The sequence below is a fragment of the Petromyzon marinus genome, unplaced genomic scaffold (genome assembly GCF_048934315.1).
Source record: "Petromyzon marinus isolate PM22_M1 ecotype Great Lakes invasive population unplaced genomic scaffold, UKy_Petmar_22M1.pri1.0 PM_G_Scaffold_74, whole genome shotgun sequence".
Taxonomy (NCBI): domain Eukaryota; kingdom Metazoa; phylum Chordata; class Hyperoartia; order Petromyzontiformes; family Petromyzontidae; genus Petromyzon; species Petromyzon marinus.
In genome coordinates, this window is record NW_027423029.1 from 361,393 (window position 1) to 380,961 (window position 19,569).

At 47.0% G+C, this 19,569-nt stretch overlaps 1 protein-coding gene across 1 annotated transcript; it reads left to right on the plus strand.

Moving 5' to 3' along the window:
• The first annotated feature begins 972 nt into the window (after positions 1–972).
• Positions 973–16,020, plus strand: LOC142920762 (gap junction gamma-1 protein-like). The gene is made up of 4 exons (XM_076062832.1): positions 973–1,081; positions 7,241–7,572; positions 8,543–9,019; positions 15,394–16,020. Exons 2-4 carry the CDS (start codon positions 7,271–7,273, stop codon positions 15,560–15,562), a joined length of 948 nt encoding a protein of 315 aa, XP_075918947.1. The 5' UTR covers positions 973–1,081; positions 7,241–7,270; the 3' UTR covers positions 15,563–16,020.
• Positions 16,021–19,569: the final 3,549 nt, after the last annotated feature.

A 19,569-nucleotide genomic window follows, 5' to 3' on the forward strand; every position in this document is an offset into this window, starting at 1 on the left:
TTTATACTAATCCCTTCGTCAAGGCTCTTTGTTCCTCTCACACAGCTTAAAAGCCGTGATCTGAACGTGGCTCTCTCACTCCAGCGCTGTCCTACCAGACAGTCTCGCTCCCTTCACCTGATGAAGGCCGCTTGTGTTGTGGCCGAAACGTCGTGAGAATATTATTGTGTTATTTTATTTTATCAATTTATTATTTCATTCTCATTCTACGTGACTTTACCGAAAGAACCAAAGAAGATGAATCATTGCAGTCACGAAAGCTTTAAATCGAAAGATAATACTTTGCAGCGGTCATCCGGAGCGAAACATTTTATTTTATTTTAGGCCACTGAATAGCAGTGGCAAGCTAGGGGTGTACAACTCCTCTAGAGCAGTTTTGAGTGAATATCTCATAGGTAGCGATTCAAGTTGCAGTTTATTGGCAATAGCATTCCAGACCCTGGGGGCATCAATAGCAAAGGCCCTTCCTCCGGGTTTTTGTACTGGCAATAGGGAATGTGAAGCCGGTAGATGAGCAAAGACCCGAGGTCAAAATTTGTTCAAATGTGTTCTTTGAAACAGAGAGGAGATACAGCAGCAGGCAGTCTGCGGGTTGTTTGGTTCTCCAGCTCATGGTGCGAACCCCTCGCCCACAACAGGGGGGGAAGGGAGGGGAATGAGAAGGGAGGAGCCGGAAGTGAGGGGGGGCGGGGTCTGAAGTGAGGGGCGAGGGGGGGGCGGAGGTGAGGGAGGTGACGGGGGAGAGGAGGGCCGGAAGCGAGGGGGGGAGGGTAGGAAGGGCGGAAGCGAGGGGGGAGGGGCATAAGTGAGGGGAGGGCCCGGGGGGAGGGTCCAAAGAGAGGACGAAAGAGGGGCCGGATGTAGAGGGGGGCCGGATGTGGGGGAGGGGCGGATGTGGAGGGGGGCCGGATGTGGGGGAGGGGCGGATGTGGAGGGGGTGAAGTGAGGGGGAAGGGCTGGAAGTGAGGGGGAGGGGCTGGAAGGTGGCGTCCTAGCTAGGTGCTGTCCCTGTCTCTCATCTCTCTGCGTCATCTCCCAGCTGCTCGGGACGTCTCCTGGGCTCCCGGGTGCTCCAACAGAGGTCTGACTCCACCACTCCACCACCCTCCTCCTCCTTCCCTCTCTCTCTGCGCTGTCTCCCACGCAGCCGCTGCCGTCTTTGTCTCCCCTTGCTGCTGTGGCCACGGCCCCGAGATCTGTGTCAGTGTGTGTCTGTGTGTGTGTGTCTGTGTTTGTGTGTGTGTCTGTGTCTGTCTGTGTGTGTGTGTCTGTGTGTGGGGAGCGGTAGTGTAGTGGTTAGCGCGCTGCGCTATGAACCTGGCGACCCGGGTTCGATTCCCGCTCACGGCCAACACCAGTGACGATTATCTGAACCGGTCCCGGGCCTCCCCTAGGTCGACTCAGCCTCAAATGAGTACCTGGTGCGGTGTGGAAACATCGCCACTAGGGAGACAAAGGCGGTCGGGCGTGGTGCTGGCCACCCACCCCCCCTCGTGTACCGTTCTGGCCTTCATAGGTGCTCGCTAACAGCACTTGCCCCTACAGTCTGTTACAGGCTATATGAGGGATCTTTGTCTTTGTCTTTGTCTGTGTTTGTGTCAGTGTGTGTGTCTGTGTGTCTGTGTGTGTGTGTCTGTGTGTGTCTGTCTGTGTGTGTCTGTGTGTGTGTATCTGTGTGTGTGTGTCTGTGTGTGTGTCTGTGTGTGTGTCTGTGTTTGTGTCAGTGTGTGTGTCTGTGTGTGTCTGTGTGTGTGTCTGTGTGTGTCTGTGTGTGTGTGTCTGTGTGTGTATCTGTGTGTGTGTGTCTGTGTGTGTGTGTCTGTGTGTGTGTCTGTGTTTGTGTCAGTGTGTGTGTCTGTGTGTCTGTGTGTGTCTGTGTGTGTGTCTGTGTGTGTGTGTCTGTGTGTGTGTCTGTGTGTGTGTCTGTGTGTGTATCTGTGTCTGTGTGTGTGTCTGTGTGTGTGTCTGTGTTTGTGTCAGTGTGTGTGTCTGTGTGTCTGTGTGTGTCTGTGTGTGTGTCTGTGTGTGTCTGTCTGTGTGTGTCTGTGTGTGTGTGTCTGTGTGTGTTTGTGTCAGTGTGTGTGTCTGTGTGTGTGTCTGTGTGTGTGTGTCTGTGTGTGTGTCTGTGTGTTTGTGTCTGTGTGTGTGTCTGTGTGTGTGTTTGTGTCAGTGTGTGTGTGTCTGTGTGTGTGTCTGTGTGTGTCTGTGTGTGTGTGTCTGTGTGTTTGTGTCTGTGTGTGTGTCTGTGTGTGTGTTTGTGTCAGTGTGTGTGTGTCTGTGTGTGTGTCTGTGTGTGTCTGTGTGTGTGTGTCTGTGTGTTTGTGTCTGTGTGTGTGTTTGTGTCAGTGTGTGTGTCTGTGTCTGTCTGTGTCTGTGTGTGTGTGTGTCTGTGTGTGTCTGTGTGTGTGTGTCTGTGTGTGTGTCTGTCTCTGTGTGTGTCTGTGTGTGTGTGTCTGTGTGTGTGTCTGTGTGTATGTGTGTGTGTGTCTGTGTGTGTGTCTGTGTGTGTGTGTGTGTCTGTGTGTGTGTCTGTGTTTGGTGGGGAGCGATAGTGTAGCGGTTAGCGCACTGCGCTATGAACCTGGCGACCCGGGTTCGATTCCCGCTCACGGCCAACACCAGTGACGATTATCTGAACCGGTCCCGGGCCTCCCCTAGGTCGACTCAGCCTCAAAATGAGTACCTGGTGCGGTGTGTAAACATTGCCACTAGGAAGACAAAGGCGGTCGGGCGTGGTGCTGGCCACCCACCCCCTCGTGTACCGTTCCGGCCTTCATAGGTGCTCGCTAACAGCACTTGCCCCTACAGTCTGTTCAGGCTATACGGGGGATCTTTATCTTTGTTGTCTGTCAAAACAACCCCCTACCTCCTCGCGGGGCCGGACGGGCAACTCTGTCGTGGACAGTGCTGTGGGGGGAGATCCAATTTTGATTGGCTCCTCCCCTCATGGCATATGTGTCCACCACAGGGGCTAAACGGGGGCTCTGGACGGGTGCGAGGGGCTGGTAACCCCTCCATCTTCAATTAATTACCACGAAACCACGAATTAAACTGAAATATGTAACTAATAAGCTTGTGCCGGAGGCCCCGGGGGGCCAGGCGTCTATGACGTCTCCTGGCCAAACCCCATTTGGCGGAGCCAGGAGATTGAATACCTACCCTCGGGGCTACTCCAGAAACAACGAAAAGCCACTACGGGTGGCCACGTGGAATGTTCGAACGCTCACTGCAGAGGAGAGGCTGCCACTCCTCTGTCGGGAGCTGGACCGGTACCGGCTGGATCTATGCGGTATTCAGGAGGTCCGGTGGTGGGTGTACACCCAGGACCCCATTCCAACCTAAAGTTTCCTGGTCTCAGTTATCTGATGAAAGTTGCAAGCGAGAATTTCATCATCGCTTGCGGCTGGGATTGGCATCGTCCCCGACTCCTGATGTCGAGGGTAAATGGGCGAGGTTTAGGACTGTGACTCATGCAGCTGCAATGGCTGCTTTGGGTATGCGGTCCAGACCTCCCCAGAGACCCTGGCTGACAGAGGAGGTGTTCAGGATGGTTGAGAAAAAGCGACAGGCCCACTGTCATCGGCTACAGAATCCCACGTCAGAGAATGAGGAGGCTTACCGCAGCCTTCGCTCGGAAGTTCGGAGGGCCGTGAGGCGCTGCAAGGATGGGTGGTGGTCGCGGGTTGCTGAGGAGATAGATGCTGCCTCAGTGGCCCATGATCACAAATCTCTATTTAACTCCATCAAAAAGTAACCTGCAGCGCCACACCTATTACAATCATTAGGGGAAAAAACGGTGATCCAATCTCCGACCCCCAGGAACAGGTTTGCAGATTTGCTGAGCATTTCTGTGAGGTCCTGGGGGAGGGAAAATCCCTCAGCCAGGAAAACATCATGGCACAAAATGAGGATGACCCTGCTGAGGCTGCGGTGCCTCAAATATTGGAAGAAGTCACCCCCTGTGAGTGGCTGGCTGAGGTGCTATCTGCTGAGGAAGTATTGAAGGCGATCAGGAGTCTGAGACCAGGAAAGGCAGCGGGCAGAGATGATCTCCCAAGCGAAATGCTGAGGGAGGGTGGCGTTTGTGCACAGACTGCCCTATATGACATCATAACAACAGTCTGGACCACTGGACGGGTTCCGCAGGATTGGAAGGATGCCCTGGTGGTCCCCCTTTTTAAGAAGGGGGACCGCACAGACTGTAATAACTACAGGGGCATCTCACTCCTCAGTGTGCCGAGAAAGGTCCTGGCAAGGATTATTCAGCATCGCCTTGCCAGGCACGCTGAGGAGAGGCTTGCGGAGCCCCAATGCGGTTTCAGGAAAGGGCGGTCCTGCACAGATGTCATATTTTCTGTCTGTCTGCTACAGCAGAGGTGTAGGGAATTCCAACAAGACCTACATCTCTGCTTTATTGACCTGGTCAAGGCCTATGATACCATCAGTAGGCCTGGGCTATGGGTCGTTCTTCGTGCTTTTGGAGTACCTGACCCTCTGCTCACAATCATTAAGGACCTTCATGATGGTGAGCGGGCCCGGGTAAAACTACGTGGCCGGGAGTCAGAGCCATTCCCTGTACACCTTGGGGTGCGACAGGGATGTCCTCTGGCTCCCACATTATTTAACATCTATTTTGACCACGTAGTTCGTGAAGCCTTCAATAGCTGTACCGGGGGAATCTCCATATGGTACAGATATAATGGGAGGCTAATCGATGCCCGGGTGCGGTCAAGGGATGGCTCCCTATTGCTCAACCACGTTATGTATGCTGATGATTTGGTAATAGCTGCTCAGTCAGAGGAGGAGTTGGAGACGCTGCTGCTGAGACTGGAGCGTGCCACTAAGAGGTGGGGCCTTACCATCAGCCCCACCAAAACTAAGCACCTTCCTGGGTATTTTGTACCATCGGACACTACACCCCCACAACTCCCAATCGGTGATGGGGCAGTTGTGGAGCGAGTGGAGAGTTTCCCATGCCTGGGCAGTGTGCTTTTGACCAGCTCCAGTTTAACAGCAGAGGTCTCACTCCGAATCAGTCGAGCGGCAATATCTTTTCATCGGTTGCGTAACGCTGTGTGGAAGCTACCTGGTCTATGGCTCCGCACTAAGCTTCAGGTCTTCTCGACCACAGTCATTCCCTCACTTCTCTACGCTTGCGAAACGTGGACCCCCCTAATGGAACATCTTCACCGGTTAGAAACATTTAGACTGGCCTGCCTACGATCCATCCTGGGTTTAACCAGGCTGGATTGTGTGAGGAGCTCACAAATCCTTGAAAGATCTGGGCAAGGTCCCATCGGTGAGCTCCTCCGGCAGGCAAGGCTGCGTTGGCTGGGTCATGTAGCCCGCATGCCCAGCCACCGCATGCCGAAACAGCTTTTGTTCGGCCGGATCGAGGGGGCTAAACGGGCGCGGCACGGGCTAGAGAGGAGATGGAGTGATGTGGTACAGGAGGACGTGGAGCTGAGTGGACTTGCCGATGACTGGTACCAGCGGTGTCAAGATCGGCCTCTGTGGAGAAGGCTCGTGAAGGACGCTACTGGGCAGTTGGAGGCAGTCGCCCTCCAACAACAACGGAGGGCGGAGGAGCGACGCTCACAACAACGAGCGGAGCGCCGGGTGGCTAAAGCACAGCAGGTTGGCACAGTAGGGGGCACAGGTGGTGCATCAGCCAGTCATCTCAGTCAGTCGACCCGTGGCACCTGGGTCTGCCCCGTGACCTCCTGCTAGCGGGCGTTCGACACTTCACGTGGCCTCAGGGTGCACATAGCCTGGTACAAGCGTCGTGGTGACATCACCGCCACTTAGTGGCGAATGGCGGTTGTTGTTGTGTGCAAGCGGATGCCTAAACAGCTAGAGAAGAGATGGAGTACACAGCAGGCGTCAAGTTCGGGATCGAATCCACGACCTCCTTAACACCAGGCGAGGGAGTCAACATTTTATTGATTGGCTGTGTCGGGTGGAGGAGGGCCCGAACGCACACACACGCGCGCGTCCACAAGAGATCTTGACCCCAAAAAAACAAATTACGAATCGTCTTCTCGGGCGGCATCTTTGCTCCCTTATACACCGCAATTGATGATGCTATCCAGGAGGGCACGGGACGGATGCGCGTTTGTTTTTTCTCGAGTGCCACCGAGAACTCGTCTCTCGGCAGCGCGCGAGGAACCAACGCAACTGCCGTGGCCTTCTTAGGAAATGCGTCCTCATGGACATGACCTCCGAACAAGTGACCGATTGACATTTTACAACGAAAATAGATGAACGCTGTTCGAACAGAGGGCAGTAGTGATAATAACGATGTGATTCAGTTCACCCGGAGGGGAATTGCTCGCCGATTCTCAAGGCTCTTATTCAAGAAGGGGTTTGTGAGATTTTTGCACACAGAGTTGTAATAAGTTTTTTTCTTTTCTGGAAGATTTGCTGTTTTATCACAGGATGTTTCCGTTACGCGTCGTCGCTTTAAGATGTTTCTCTGTTCATATTTTGTTTGTTGCGGTTGCACCCGAACTCAAGAGCCGCATGACTCACAGGGCTATACACCTAATAAATGAAACTTGAAACTTGATTGGACTTGCCGATGGCCGCTACCAGCGTTGTAGATGTAGATGCCACTGGTTCTTCACGTTCTGCAGATGCAGATGCCATTGGTTCTTCACGTTCTGTAGACGTAGATGCCACTGGTTCTTCACGTTCTGTAGATGTAGATGCCACTGGTTCTTCACGTTCTGTCGATGTAGATGCCACAGGTTCTTCATTTTCTGTAGATGTAGATGCCACTGGTTCTTCACGTTCTGGAGATGTAGATGCCATTGGTTCTTCACGTTCTGTCGATGTAGATGCCACTGGTTCTTCACGTTCTGCAGATGTAGATGCCACTGGTTCTTCATGTTCTGTCGATGTAGATGCCACTGGTTCTTCACGTTCTGCAGATGTAGATGCCACTGGTTCTTCACGTTCTGTAGATGTAGATGCCACTGGTTCTTCACGTTCTGCAGATGTAGATGCCACTGGTTCTTCACGTTCTACAGATGTAGATGCCACTGGTTCTTCACGTTCTGCAGATGTAGATGCCACCACTGCCATTTATTGTGCGTGGAGGTTGAACTTACGACTCTCATTCCAAACGGGCAACTGGACAAATGGGATAGGTTTTTTTTATTATCTCTAAAAGTCCTGAAGTTGAATGTTTGTAAGTAGAGTAGTGCCTGTACAAACACGGGTGAACGTTTCCCCGCAGCGGCGTCGCTGAATTAGACCGGCGGCCACGATGAGCTGGGGCTACCTCACGCATCTGCTGGAGGAGGTTCATCGGCACTCCACCTTCCTGAGCAAGCTGTGGATCACCACCTTCGTCATCTTTCGCGTCGTTCTCACGACGGTCGCCGGCGAGTCCATCTACTACGACGAGCAGGGCCGCTTCTCGTGCAACACGGCGCAGCCCGGTTGCGAGAACGTCTGCTACGACAGCTTCGCCCCGCTCTCCCACGTCCGCTTCTGGGTGTTCCAGATCATCGCGGTCGCCACGCCCACCATCCTGTACCTCGGCTTCGCAGTGCATCGCATCACCAGGTACCGAGGTTCTCGGAGGGAGTTTTCACAGTGGGGGGGGGGGGGGGGGGGGGGGGGCTACGGTGGAAATTTGAATGGCTGCCCGCAGTTGGAAATGTTTTAATTTGTTTTTTAATTAGGTTGCGCCGTCGTTTTGGTCACGAGTTTGAACGGTGAAGGTGCCGGCAAGGTTTCCCCTTGACTTAGGAACGGAGTTCCGTTCCCGAGCCCCCCCGTCGGTACGTCCGAACGGCTAGTTCAGTTCGGGAGGGCGAATGTGCGCTGTGTTTAAACACGCACATGGTCAGCGTCGTAAAATATTCTGCGATTCAACAGCAAAAAGGAAGCATTGTTAAACTCTTCAACAATAAGAAATATAATACATTTGCATGCGATATTATAATTGCACATGTATAAAAGGCAAAGTTGTGAGTATGTGTCTGTTCAAAATGTTTAGCGTACTTCCCGACATGCAACAAACTTGAAATTTGCCATGTGGGTACTTTCCATACTGTACACCATGCAAACATTAAAATACACTTATTTTTTTTGGGGGGGGGGGGTGGGGAAATGACGATGAAGTGTGGCGAGAATCGATATCTGGTGAGCTTTGTGGTATCGATTAAACGGGAATAGGCCGATTCTAAAGAAATCTACAACCTTCGATTCCTTTGCGCGATCTAAAGAGTCGAATCTTGGCGCGCGAGCGTACGTTTTTTTACGCCGCGTATTGGGTTTCATTTTAGTTTTTACGAATGAGGCAATGATCAAAGTTTTTTTTTCCACTTGTATATGTTATGTTTTTAAGTTTTGAGAAGTGTTTCAATATATGTTTTCCCCCGGGCAACGCCGGGTGCTTCCCGCTTAGTAGTAAATAAAGCGTCAAATTTTAAAGGAAGGTAAATATTTTCACTTACCTCGAGTCCCGACGGTGGCTCGCTCGTAGCGAGGGGTGAAACTTCGACGCCGCCGCCGCTCTCTGTCGTGGTAGGATCGAGTACAAGCGAGACGAACAAACCAAGCGAGCCAAGCGAACCGGCGGCCCCGACCGCGTGATTGAATGCACGGAGAAAGAGGAGGAGGTGGAGGTGGAAGAGGAGGTGGAGGAGGAGGGTGAAGAAGACGGCGAGGGGAAGCAGCACAATGAGCGGTGGAGGATCAAGACGGACGGCCTGATGGTGGCCTACACCCTCCAGCTGCTGGCCCGCACGCTGGCCGAGGTTGGCTTCCTGGTGGGGCAGTACCTGATGTACGGCGTGGAGGTGGCCCCGCGCTTCAAGTGCGTCCGTGACCCCTGCCCGAATAGCGTCGACTGCTTTGTGTCGCGCCCCACAGAGAAGACCGTCTTCCTTCTGGTCATGTACGCAGTCGCCGGTCTCAGCCTCCTGCTCGAACTGTCCGAGATTGCCTACCTGGGGCTGGGCACCATCCACGACTCGCTGAGCGGGAGGCACCGGCCACGGAGCAGGTGGGGGGCCTCGCCGGCGCGGTTGGCATTGCGTCACGTAAACTAAACGTGCCGGGTCGCTACCGGCTCGACACTCGCCGGCTGTGTGTCAGAGAGCGACCCCCAACTACGCCGACAATTCGAGTTTCCGTGACGTTTCGCCGATGATGACAACAGCAAAAAAACATCATGGGACCTCCCTTGCCAGTAACAAAATATAAGAATTGGTTTTACCCTTTCTAGTAATAAAACAGCTGTGTGAACATGATAACACCAAACGTAAACCTCTTGCAAGGAATCATCTCACTGCATTGGCCACGCACACGGTACTTGTAATGAACATGCAAACAGAAAAAAAACATGCTCTGGTAGTCTACGAGATGATGATGATGCATTGTCTTTGAAACTGATTGTTCCACACCAGAGACAGCTTTCTTTAGAGCCTCGTGTGTCTCACCCCGAGCTGTCAATGTCTTCGTAGTGGCATTGTCCTCTCATCTAACACTGTTTGAGACTAGGCTCTAAACAAAGCTGTCTCTTATTCTTGGTTCTTTCGGTAAAGTCACGTGGAAGGGAAATAATAACGGTTCCGTCAGCTTCCCAACCGCTATATATAGATGTTGTGTATAGTTTATAGTGTAGTGTATAATGTAGTGTATGTGTTGATATCTATGTATATAGATGTTGTGTATAGTTTATAGTGTAGTGTATAATGTAGTGTATGTGTTGATAGCTATGTATATAGATGTTGTGTGTAGTGTATAGTGTATAATGTAGTGTATGTTTTGATAGCTATGTATATAGATGTTGTGTGTATTGTATAGTGTAGTGTATAATGTAGTGTATGTGTTGATAGCTATGTATATAGATGTTGTGTGTAGTGTATAGTGTATAATGTAGTGTATGTTTTGATAGCTATGTATATAGATGTTGTGTGTATTGTATAGTGTAGTGTATAATGTAGTGTATGTGTTGATAGCTATGTATATAGATGTTGTGTATAGTTTATAGTGTAGTGTATAATGTAGTGTATGTGTTGATAGCTATGTATATAGATGGTGTGTATAGTTTATAGTGTAGTGTATAATGTAGTGTATGTGTTGATAGCTATATATATGCTGTGTGTAGTGTATAGTGTATGTGTTGATAGCTATGTATATAGATGTTGTGTGTGTAGTGTATACTGTATAGTGTAGTGTATGTGTTAATAGCTATGTATATAGCTGTTGTGGGTAGTTTATAGTGTAGTGTACAATGTAGTGTATGTGTTTATAGCTATGTATATAGATGTTGTGTTTGTAGTGTATAGTGTAGTGTATGTGTTGATAGCTATGTATATAGATGTTGTGTTTGTAATGTATAGTGTAGTGTATGTGTTGATAGCGATGTATATAGATGTGTGTAGTTTATAGTGTAGTGTATGTGTTGATAGCTATGTATATAGATGTTTGTAGTTTATAGTGTAGTGTATAGTGTAGTGTATGTGTTGATAGCTATGTATAGATGTTGTGTGTAGTGTATAGTGTAGTGTATGTGTTGATAGCTATGTATATAGATGTTGTGTATAGTTTATAGTGTAGTGTATAATGTAGTGTATGTGTTGATAGCTATATATATAGATGTTGTGTGTAGTGTAGTGTATGTGTTGATAGCTATGTATATAGATGTGTGTGTAGTGTAGTGTATGTGTTGATAGCTATGTATATAGCTGTTGTGTGTGTAGTGTATACTGTAGTGTATGTGTTGATAGCTATGTATATAGATGTGTGTAGTTTATAGTGTAGTGTACAATGTAGTGTATGTGTTGATAGCTATGGATATAGATGTTGTGTTTGTAGTGTATAGTGTAGTGTACGTGTTGATAGCTATATATATGTTGTGTATATTTTATAGTGTAGTATATGTGTTGATAGCAATGTATATCGATGTTGTGTGTGTAGTGTATAGTGTAGTGTATGTGTTGATAGCTATGTATATAGATTTTGATTTAAAGCTTTCGTGACTGCAGTAATTCATATTCTTAGCTCTTTCGGTAAAGTCACGTTGAAGGGAAACAATAAAATAATAAAATATATATAAAACAATAAAAATTCTCACGACGTTTCGACCATAACACAAACGGTCGTCATCAGGTGTGTCGGTTTGCATTAATTTTTTTATTTTTTTACAGTGTCTTTATTTATTTTAAGAAAAACGTCAGTGCCACGCGCAGCGATTTGGCAGTTTATTTAGAAGGACGAGTCCATCTATGTTCTGAAAAGAGGAGGGGGGAGACGAAAAATTAATGTATGCTGTCTGAAAGCCACTGTAAGCGTGAACAATCAATTAAGACCTGAAATGGTTAATCAAATCTTTCCAATGATTGCTAAGCCAGAATCCATCTTCTCGGTTGGAATTGTCTCTGTGCTTGTATATGTGGATAGCCTCATGAACGAATCTCTCATGGTAGCTAGATGGCTTACAAAGAACCTCTGTCTTGGAAAAGTCAATGTCATGTGAGCCTACTGAATTATAACAATGATCTGCCACGGCCGAGGTGTTGGTCGTACGGTGTTTAAGGTCTGCTTTGTGTTCACGGATGCGGTCCGAGACGTGGCGTTTGGTTTCTCCAATGTAACTACTACCACAGAGGCAACTTAGTTTGTAGACACCAGGGTACTGTATGTCCGGAATCACTTCTTTTACAGACGGAACCAGATCACGGATTTTATGTAATGTGTTGAAACGGACCTGGATCTTGTGTTTATTCAAGATTTTAGAGATCTTTTTTGTGATCGCCGCAATGTAGGGTAAAGTGATGGTTTTGAAAGGCTCCTCAAGAGGGTCCTTCATGGTTTGAGTGATAGCTTTGCGGATTGTATAGTCGGAGTAACCATTAGCCTTAAGAACTTGGTGTACGTGCTTGAGTTCACTGACTATGTGTTCCTGGTCGGATATGCATTGGGCTCTATGGTACAGAGTCTTGATGAGAGAATTCTTCTGTGATGGATGGTGGTGGGAATCCGGTTTTATTGTTTTATATATATTTTATTATTTTATTGTTTCCCTTCAACGTGACTTTACCGAAAGAGCTAAGAATATGTATATAGATGTTGTGTGCACTATACACTGCACTATACACTGCACTATACACTACACTATACACTGCACTATACACTGCACTATACACTACACTATACACGTCAATACACTGCACTATACACTGCACTATACACTGCACTATCCACTGCACTATGCACTGCACTATACACTACACTATACACTGCACTATACACTACACTATACACTGCACTATTCACTACACTATACACTGCACTATACACTGCGCTATACACTACACTATACACTACACTATACACTACACTACACACTACAGTACACTATAAACTACACTATACACTACTATCCACTGCACTATACACTACACTATGCACTGCACTATACACTACACTATACACTACACTATACACTACACTATACACTACACTACACACTACAGTACACTATACACTACGCTATACACTACACTATACACTGCACTATACACTACATTATGCACTGCACTATACACTACACTATACACTACACTATACACTTCACTATACACTACACTATACACTGCACTATACACTACTATACACTACGCTATACACTACACTATACACTGCACTATACACTACATTATGCACTGCACTATACACTACACTATACACTACACTATACACTGCACTATACACTACACTATACACTATACACTGCACTATACACTACTATACACTACGCTATACACTACACTATACACTACACTATACACTACTATACACTACACCAGGGGTCGGGAACCTTTTTGACTAAGAGAGCCATGAAAGCAAAAAAATTTGAAATTTATTTCAGTGAGAGCCATATAATATATTTTAAAAGTGAATTCAACTAAATGTCAGTATAATAAGCCTCTGAATTTATTCTTTTAAATAATGTTGTTATAACACTCACCATTAATGCGACTTCTGGTGCTGCATGGATTTGCTGATGTCTTTGTAGTCGGGTTGGTACTTGGTGAGGTTAAGCTTCATGCAAGCGTTGAGGCTTTCATCCGTTAAACGTGATCGTAGGTTGGACTTGATGTTTTTAAGATGTGAGAATGACTGCTCACATGCATACGTAGATCCAAACATGGTCAATACAGCAATACTCACACGCTGCAGTGTGTGGTATGTGACAGGAAGCGCGTTCCAAGTTTTGAGAATCAGCTGGTCTTCGGGTTGGAGTTTTTTCATTTCTGTCCACATGTGCTTGCTCGCCAACTCCGCTTTCTGTCGTGTGATTCTTTCCAAATCTTCATTCAGTGACTTGAACTTATTCACCCACATGTCTGAGGCCTTCAGGTCAGCCACTTCTGCTTCAAAATCTCTGACGGAGACACCAGGGATGTAATTCAGGTCGGCTGTGTTCAGTGAACACTCGTTTGGATGGGTGATGAACTTAAAAAGACGAGTGTGCTCACGAAATTCTCCAAAGCGTGCTTTGAAGGACTGTAGGAGACTGGATGTGCAGCCAGCTAGCTGGTGGAGATCAAGGTTTTGAATGGGCTCACTTGCTGTGCATGCATCTTTAAATTGGCTCAGTTTTTCAAAATGTAGTAAACGACCTGTTTCAAGATCCGTGATGAAAAGCTCCAGCTTGTTTTCAAAAGCAAATACAGCTTGTTGAAGGGATAACACTGTATTTCCAATGCCTTGCATTTTCACGTTGAGCTGGTTCAGATGTTCAGTCAGATCTACGAGATAGTAAAACTTGAGGAGCCACTCGGTGTCGGCTAGCTCAGGATGCCCGACGCCTTTCATTTCAAGGAAAGTCCGGATTTCGTTCAGGCAAGCCGCAAAACGGCTAAGCACCTTCCCTCTTGACAACCAACGCACATTGCTGTGCAAAAGCAGACCAGGATAGTTATTTACAACTTCATCCAGCAGTGTTTTAAACTGGCGATCATTTAAGGCTCGGGCAACAATAAAGTTGATCACACGAATGACCAGCGACATCACTTCGCCAAACTGCCTGTCACACATCTGAGCACAAAGTGCCTCCTGGTGTATAATGCAATGGAAACTTAGGATGGGTCTATTTTCATGTTCACGGAGAAGCGCCACAAATCCTTTGTTTTTCCCCACCATACACGGAGCACCATCAGTACACACTGAGAGAAGTTTATCCATAGGTAGACTTTTTTCTTGAGCAAACTCCATGAAAGACTTGAATAAATCCTCACCTCTTGTTGACCCTTTTAATGGCAGAACAGCAAGACTTTCTTCGCGCAGTGTGTCACCAACAGCATATCTTGCAATCACGCTGAACTGCGACAAATGGCTCACGTCTGTTGACTCATCCAAAGCCAGAGAAAAGAACGGCGCTGCATTTATGTCCTTCACTTGCGTTTCCTCCACTTTGTTTGCCATCACGATGGTACGATCATGAACAGTTCTTGCCGACAGAGGCATGTCTTGTATCCGTTTGATTATCTTGTCTTTGTTCGGAAGATCATCAAAAAGTTCATTGGCTACATCCAGCATGAACGTTTTAGCATACTCGCCATCTGTGAATGGTTTTCCGTTCCTCACTATTGCTAAAGAACCAGCAAAGCTAGCCGAATTATAGTCACCTTGCCGGGTCCATACGCGGAGTTGCTGCTGGCTAGCTTGCACCCTGCTCAGAAGCTCTTGGCACGCTTTCTTTCTGCTGTCTCCCGCAGGGTATTTTGATGCAAAGGTAGCGTGGCGCGTGTCGAAGTGCCGCTTTACATTCGGCCGTTTCAACGATGTAATTTTGTCATTGCAAATTAGACACACCGCAGAACCCGCTCTCTCCACAAAGGCGAATTCTTCGGTCCATTCGTCCTGAAATGTACGATACTCGTCGTCTTTTTTTTCTTTTCGCCATCTTCTTCGTCGAAGGGTTAGCTTTGAGCTAATGACCGAGCAGACGCAGTCTCAGACTGATTCAAAAGGGGGCGTTTACCTGTTTTACCCAGCAACGGCAAACGTAGGCCAGTATCATCCAATTAAAATAATGGACAATTGCTCCTGCAGCCCTGAACAGGACATGCGCAGTGAAAAATCGATGGATGGATTAAAACAAGTGAGAATATTTTGTTTTATCTGCGAGCCATATGCAATCATCAAAAGAGCCACATCTGGCTCGCGAGCCATAGGTTCCCGACCCCTGCACTACACTATACACTGCACTTTATACTACTATACATTACACTATACACTGCACTTTATACTACACTATACACTGCACTATACATGCGATATAACCAAAAAACCCTCTATCATGGAGAGTGTATATATATTTTTTGTTAATGAAAATACTCTTATTGAAATTCGACTCGTTTCTAGGGTGGCAGATGCTGTCGAGCCGGAGTCCACGGCGGGTCCCAGAGCGACGTCACCATCGGAATTGTGGCAGCTCCGTGACGAGTTGAAGGAGCTCCAGACGGAGCTGGGGGCGACGCCGCTGGCGGCGCCTCCCACGGCGTGGACGCGCCCCACGACCTGCACGTCTTGATTTAGCGGGATAGTTTTACTCTCGGGCGTAGGTTATCGCTCAAATCGCTTTTTGCCATCCCACGTTCCATTTACTCGGCCCCCCAATGCCCCGCTGCCGTTTTGATCGTCTCGACTTTGGAGGTTTTCTTGACATTCTTCCGTCAAGATTCAATCGGAGGCGACCGTTTGCGCTTTTAAGATTCGAGTGGCAGAGCGCGGGCACCCCGCTAACGCGCTCGCGACGGCACGGGGGGCACGCCAGCACCCAGCCTCGTGGCTCGGGTGATACGGCGCTGGGTTTGTAACCCAGAGCATTTAGAGTTCAAATCTCCTTAGAACGCGTTTTGTGTGACATCGTGGCTTTCGCATTCGGCCAACGTATAAACGCACGAGTTGGGGGGAATGTTTGCGTGAGGGTTTGTAATCAATATGGAGGTGTGTTTTGATTAAAGAAACCCAAATATTTTTGTTACTTTAGCTTACTTCTTAATTTGCGTGAGTTTCTGTTGTCATTTTTTGTTAAACTTCCTCACTCATCAGTGGACAAGAGGGCCCGAGTTTAGCGGGCACGTCGTTATTATACCGTAACAGCCTGCTCCGATTTATATTGACAAAACAAAAGGCGTTTAAGGTGTTGGCTATGCCAACAGTGGATAACCTGGAGTTCTGCATTAATTTTGTGCAGTGTTTGAAAGCTATTATTCATCATTAGACCTCCTTTGCCAGTACCAAAATGTAATGATAGGGTTTTTCCCCTTTTTTATGGCAACAAAACTGAAACCTTTTTACGAGGATTCATGTCTGCATTAACCGCAATACCTGCAGTCAAAATGCAAACAAAAAACCTACTATGATAATATATGCATTGTCCTTGAAACTGATTGGTCCACACCAAGGGACGGCTTTCTTTTGAGCCTCGACCCAATTGGTGCTCGACCAGATGATGCCAAAAGGCGTACAGCTCAAAGACAATGCACTCATTATTTTGATAGTGCATTGTCTTTAGCAATCAGGTTAACTTTACATTTGGTTGACATTGTCGCGGCAGAAAAAAAAAACAGTCATGTTATCTACAAGGTCCCAATCAGATGTGGACATTTTATCTGTTAATGCTAAGTGTGATTGTAAGAGACATTTGTCTAAATTATCAAGTTCAAAACGGAGCAGTCTTATCCTCTCTGATATTAGCGATAGGCTAGCTTACGAGAAGTGACAGCGGCAGATGCGAGTCTAAATGCGATCGGTATTACCTTAGTTGATACATTCGTAATGAACTGCACAAGAGGTCAGAGGTGAGCACGATGGTCAGAGCTACTTTAACTACAGCAGCTGCTGGACCTTACGATGTGCTCTGATGAGGATTCGTGTGAACATCGTGACCACAGGAGGCGAATGATGACTGACCAGCACTCGGTTTGACCCCGTGGTAGACACAGTGCACCACGGGTGGATGACATAAGTGGTGGGGAACCACAAATAGCGTGGAGTGCTGACCATAGCTGCGTTGCACGTTGCTCGATGGACATTTTCGGAAAGGCGATGACAGATGAATCAATCTCTGTCCAATTTGCCGGTAATGGCACATGCTGCTAATCGTTTGCCCAGACAATTCTGTTGTGGGAGAACAGATGCAATATTAGATTTACGGTGACAAAAAAAGATGCACACATCGCCTATGTTTTGAAAACTAAGAAGTTAAACTTTTTTCAGTGCAAGCAGCAGTCATATTAAGACTTGCCATCATACTTATTGACAGCGACCAAGTCAACACTGGTGTCAGGGCAATGGTCTGATGAACCTGAATGCGTTTGGCAGCAGCTCACTGCGCAGCTCCTCTGTTGACTGAATAAATAGCCTTGGTGTGTGGACTCAAAAATAAAATTGGCATATTTCACCAAATCTGGATGTTGCCTGATGAAGCTAATTGTAATTACTGGCGAAACGTCACGGTACTCAGACTGTAAATGTTGTGGCTTGGGTCTCCAACACACCGGTGTGCTGTACTAGTATACTACACTATACACTACACTATACACTGCACTATACACTACACTATACACTACATTATACACTATACATTACTATACACTACACTATACACTACTATACACTACACTATGCACTATACTACTATGCATTACATTATACACTACTATGCAATACACTATACACTACACTAGACACTACACTATACACTACACTATACACTACACTATACACTACTATACACTACACTATACACTACTATACACTACAATATACACTACACTATACACTACTACACACTACACACTAGTGCTGTACTATACACGAATTGGCCACGTTCTGTTTACGTGACCACCCTTACTGGTTGGCTGTGTCGGGTGGTGGCGGGTTTAACGACACATTTGTATATTTACGCGTTCTAACCCCCAAAAACACCTCTGTTGTGGATGATATTGGTCGTGAAAGCCTCCTAAGCGTTAATTCAACTACATTCTTATTATTTGGTTCTTTCGGTAAAGTCACGTAGATAGAAAAAAAAATAAAGTGAAGAAAAAAAACTTTAATAGTTTCTATCTACGTGACTTTACCGAAAGAAACAAAAGAATGTGAATGTTTCTGCGGTCACAAAAGTTTCGAGTCAAAGGTTTACATTCTGTGTATATAATTGCAACGGACTGTTCTGTTCTGCAGGTAAATTGCCCGGATTCGTTGAGGGCTCTGACAACATCGCCCAGAATGCAGCTTGAGCGCTGCTCTGCTCAGAGTGACCTCAGCACGCGGCTCGTGGCTGTTGGGGAAGCTGCCGCCGGGGACTGCCGGTGCGAGGGAATTCACGCGCGATACTCAGGCCGTCCACGAGGCGGCAGCCACGTAGCCCTGCGTCGGGATTCCCTCGTTCAGTTTCAGTTCCATTAATTTGGTGTATAGCCCCCTGTGAGCCATTCGGCTCTTGAATCGGGTGCAACCGCAACAAACTAAAAAAACAAAAACACGAACGAGAAAAACATCTTAAAGTGACTTTGTGTGACTGTGCAAACAGAAAATCCAGGAAAAAAACATCAAAATGTTCCTTGAAAAAACACCGTACACCAACGCTGTGTGCAAAAATCCCAGTGGGATGCAAGTCACACTCGTCAAAATAAAGATCCCCCCCCTGTACAGCCTTATAGGGATGTTGGAGAAAATGCCCTTAGCTATAGCCGCATTGTTAACATACATTTCAATTGGCCTCACTTCTCAAAAAAATGTTGATCAGTGCCCATCTCTGTCACCAGCCCTGAGCTCGTGATGGAAATTCAACATTCACATTGTGTGAACAAGTCTGCCCGTAGGACAGACATTTAAAGTTAATTTGGTTGAATGCAGATCTTGTACAGACAATATAACGTAGTGCCTTCTTACTCTGCCAATTATTTAACACAACATAGATAACTTTTTCGGTTTATTTAATTTTTTTGGCAATTATTTTTTTCTTTTCATTTGTATGGGCTTCAGAGTTCTACTGTCAACAACTTGTTTCTTGTGATTTTCTGTTTGTACTGGGGAATTTGTCATTTTATAGGAGCATTTAATTGGAAGTTACACTGGTACACACAGGCACATTGCGGGTTGATAGAGAGGAGCCTGTATCGGTTCAGATGTCACTCGCCACTGACGTTAAGCCGTCGCCGGGAATCGAGCTCATGTCCTCTGGAGTCGTAGCCACAGCTCTACTCAAAGCAGTGTAGTATACAGAAATCAACATTGTCACAATTCTAAATAAACTAATTTAGAGAAATGCAACACGACAGAGAAACACCACACCGATATATCGATGTTTTGTTGCCAGATTAAAGGGTAAAAAAAAAAACAACTATCATATTTTGTTACTGGCAAATGAGGTTTCCAATGGTGTAAACACCACGCTGTTTAATTTAAAATTGTTAAATATTGCCCTTTCTAATTCAAATCGTCACACAAGTGTCTGACCCCTCCCCCCCTCCTCCCCCTGGGTGTGTGACGTCATTGAAGTTTTGCCCGGTGGTGACGGCGCTGGGACGC

Excerpts from the sequence above, each read along its gene's own strand:
- LOC142920762 (XM_076062832.1), top strand. The coding sequence starts at position 7,271 with ATGAGCTGGGGCTACCTCACGCATCTGCTGGAGGAGGTTCATCGGCAC. Across the intron at positions 7,573-8,542 it reads GCAGTGCATCGCATCACCAG|GATCGAGTACAAGCGAGACG; the intron begins GTACCGAGGTTC and ends CTGTCGTGGTAG. Across the intron at positions 9,020-15,393 it reads AGGCACCGGCCACGGAGCAG|GGTGGCAGATGCTGTCGAGC; the intron begins GTGGGGGGCCTC and ends ACTCGTTTCTAG.